We start from the raw sequence: 2,658 nt of genomic DNA, 5'->3' as shown, positions 1-2,658 counted from the left end.
AAAAAAAAAAAAAAAAAAAAAGAACTATTTTTTTCTAGCATAACAATTTCAGAGGAATTAAAGACATAATTTGGGGAGAATCTTTCTCATTTTTAAATATCTTAATATTTAGATATTGAAGTCATTAAGAAATAGATATACTAAGGCAGAGGCTTCTGGGGGCAGTATGTGTCAAATAAGTTGAACTATTTAATGAACAGAAAGTGTGCATGGGGACAAAAAGTAGGAGGTGATAAGGGACACGGCACAGTTATTATTAAAAATAAAGTTCAAACATTCCAGGTAAGTGATTTATATATTATATTTCTCTGTGCAATACAATTTGGAACAAAAGCCATAACCAAATATATTTGACTGTGTTTGTGGATGTGTTTGAGAATGTCTGATGAGATGTAAAATATTATAAATAATTTTTACTCAAGCTCAGAACTGTTGCAAGCTTTTGTAGAATTTCTGAAATTATGGAGTTCTTCTGTTTCAAATACAAGTTCATTCTGCTTCAACTTAAAATGCAAAGATCCCAAATGCTTGTTTTTAGGATTTTCAAATGGTTTAAAAAATTGTTCTTATTCTACTCACTGGTGCAGAGTTGTCTCTTGGTCCTCTGGATCTGACCATTCTTCCCAGCACTTCTATGCCATCAGAACTAATGTTCCCTGCTGCATTAATGGTCTTCTCACCTGCTTCTTTGCAGTCAATAATTATTTTGGCTGTAGTCTTGCTGATAACAACATGCAGCTAAAGAAAAGAAAATATGGTTTAACATAGCAAAGGAGCACATATAAACATATTAACGTGCTGGGCATTTTTTGAAATGAGTTCCTAATTTCATGTTTGCTAACCAAACTGAGACTAATCCATAGCAACTAATGTAGATGGCCTCTAGAGGTCCCTTCCAACCTGAATTACTCCGTGATTCTAATCTGCTTAATGAATTTCTCTGCTTAAGGAACATCTGTGTAAAAACTGGCAACTTCCCTAATTTACTCAGGAGAAAATAATTTACCACTGACAAAAGGACTGTATAAGGTTCACAAATCACCCAGATCTCTCAGAACCTTTGATTTTTGTAGTCAGTAATATTTCCTGGGCCCTGTATGATCCTTCTACATAGTATTGGATTTCACCTTTATAGCTGCTTGCAAAGCCAAAACTAAGCAGTAAAAGTTGCTCTGTATATTATATATCACCACAAAGGAAAACCAGTGAAGTTTTTACACTGAAAGAATATCAAATCCCATCAAGTACATTACAGAAAAGCTGAGCATATAAACTTTCTTCCTTCTGCCTTGACTTGCACTCTGCTCTCCATCACTGATGAGCAAAAACATCCCCAGCAGAGAGAACAATACTTGTCACAATTGTCCTGTCACTGGCAAAACTCAGTTAGGCAAAAGAAATAGAAATTTTCTGGCATGGGAGAGTCCAGATGAAGAGCTGGTAAAAATGTAGTATCTGCTCCATATCAGTACACTATGTGAAGTTCAGAACCAAAGGTGGAGGAGAGAAATCCATGAATGACTCCTGCAACTGCTTTGCTCTGGGCTCAGCAGGAGCACGGAGTTTGGTCTCATATCTTTCAAACTCATATAACAAGGATCATCAATGAAAATGTAGAAAATATTTAAGAGGAAATTTTGCTATAATCTTACACATTCTTCCAAAGCAAGACTTTAAAAAGTGATTGTTGGACTTCTGCTCTGACCTACCATCTCTTCTTTTGCTCTCACATGTAAAAAAGAAGTCTAGAGTTGTTAAAGAGAAATTAAGCTCTGTGGGTACTATCCCACAATCCATAGTCGTCGTCGTCCCCCCTTTCTTTTTTTAAGAGAAAGATACAGAAGTCAGAAATAAAATTGAACCACAAAAATACCTTTTGCAACAAACGTGCTTCAATCCCAACATTACCTCATTTGCTTTTGGAAATAATGTTACAAGATCTCTTACAGCCAAGACAAGTTCAACACATCATAACCCCTTAAAATATGTTTAAAAATAACAATTCTGATCAAAAGAAGGATAGCTTTTTTTTGCTTTACTTTTTCTTTACATTTTGGTTGACACTTCCTAAACCTAAACTTTAAAAGCAAAAGTCAATTAATTTCTACATTCTACATTCTAGAGGCAGGTATTTTTAATCAACTCTAAAACATAGGCATAAAGCATGAGATTGAAATTGACCACATCATTTTCATCATAAAAACAATGATTTGTTTTTATTTGTTGATTTATTTGTTGATTTATTTGTTGATTCAATATAGCAAAGAGACTTAAGTTTAGTAAATGGTTCTGAACATGCAAAATACATTTCTTTTTGTGGTGGATGATCACATGAAGGAAGATTTTAAAGCATAAAAATTTCTCATCCAGAATGAATGGGAAATTATTATTATTATTGTTATTTAACTATTAGTGTTACTAACCTTATGAAAACTCCCATAAAATATCTTTCTTATTTCAGGACCTTCAAAAGTCACAGTTTGAAAATCTCCTTTGTAGTCATAGTTAAAGAAAGTCAGAGTTTTACCACCATCTGTGAAGAGGAAGAATAAGAATTCATTGTTAGAGAAAGAAAAGGCCTGATACACTATTTGAAAATGTTAATTTTTTATTTAACAAAAAAAATCAAAGATGTCCATTGTCTAAGAGAAGATATTA

At 33.3% G+C, this 2,658-nt stretch overlaps 1 protein-coding gene across 7 annotated transcripts in view; it reads right to left on the bottom strand.

Moving 5' to 3' along the window:
* The window catches only part of COL14A1 (collagen type XIV alpha 1 chain), a 117,646-nt gene that overhangs the window by 39,388 nt on the left and 75,600 nt on the right, over nucleotides 1-2,658 (bottom strand). For all 7 annotated transcript variants that reach the window (XM_010709273.3, XM_010709274.3, XM_010709271.3 and 4 more), the window contains exons 33-34: nucleotides 2,424-2,533; nucleotides 580-738 (exon numbers count right to left, since the gene is read on the bottom strand). In XM_010709273.3, the coding sequence (XP_010707575.1) occupies nucleotides 580-738; nucleotides 2,424-2,533 (269 nt within the window). The remainder of the gene's footprint in view (nucleotides 1-579; nucleotides 739-2,423; nucleotides 2,534-2,658) is intronic.

The sequence above is a fragment of the Meleagris gallopavo genome, chromosome 3, assembly GCF_000146605.3.
Source record: "Meleagris gallopavo isolate NT-WF06-2002-E0010 breed Aviagen turkey brand Nicholas breeding stock chromosome 3, Turkey_5.1, whole genome shotgun sequence".
NCBI classification, from domain to species: Eukaryota; Metazoa; Chordata; class Aves; order Galliformes; family Phasianidae; genus Meleagris; species Meleagris gallopavo.
The sequence above is the reverse complement of the archived record's forward strand: the minus strand, read 5'-3'. Positions and strand labels throughout refer to the sequence as shown.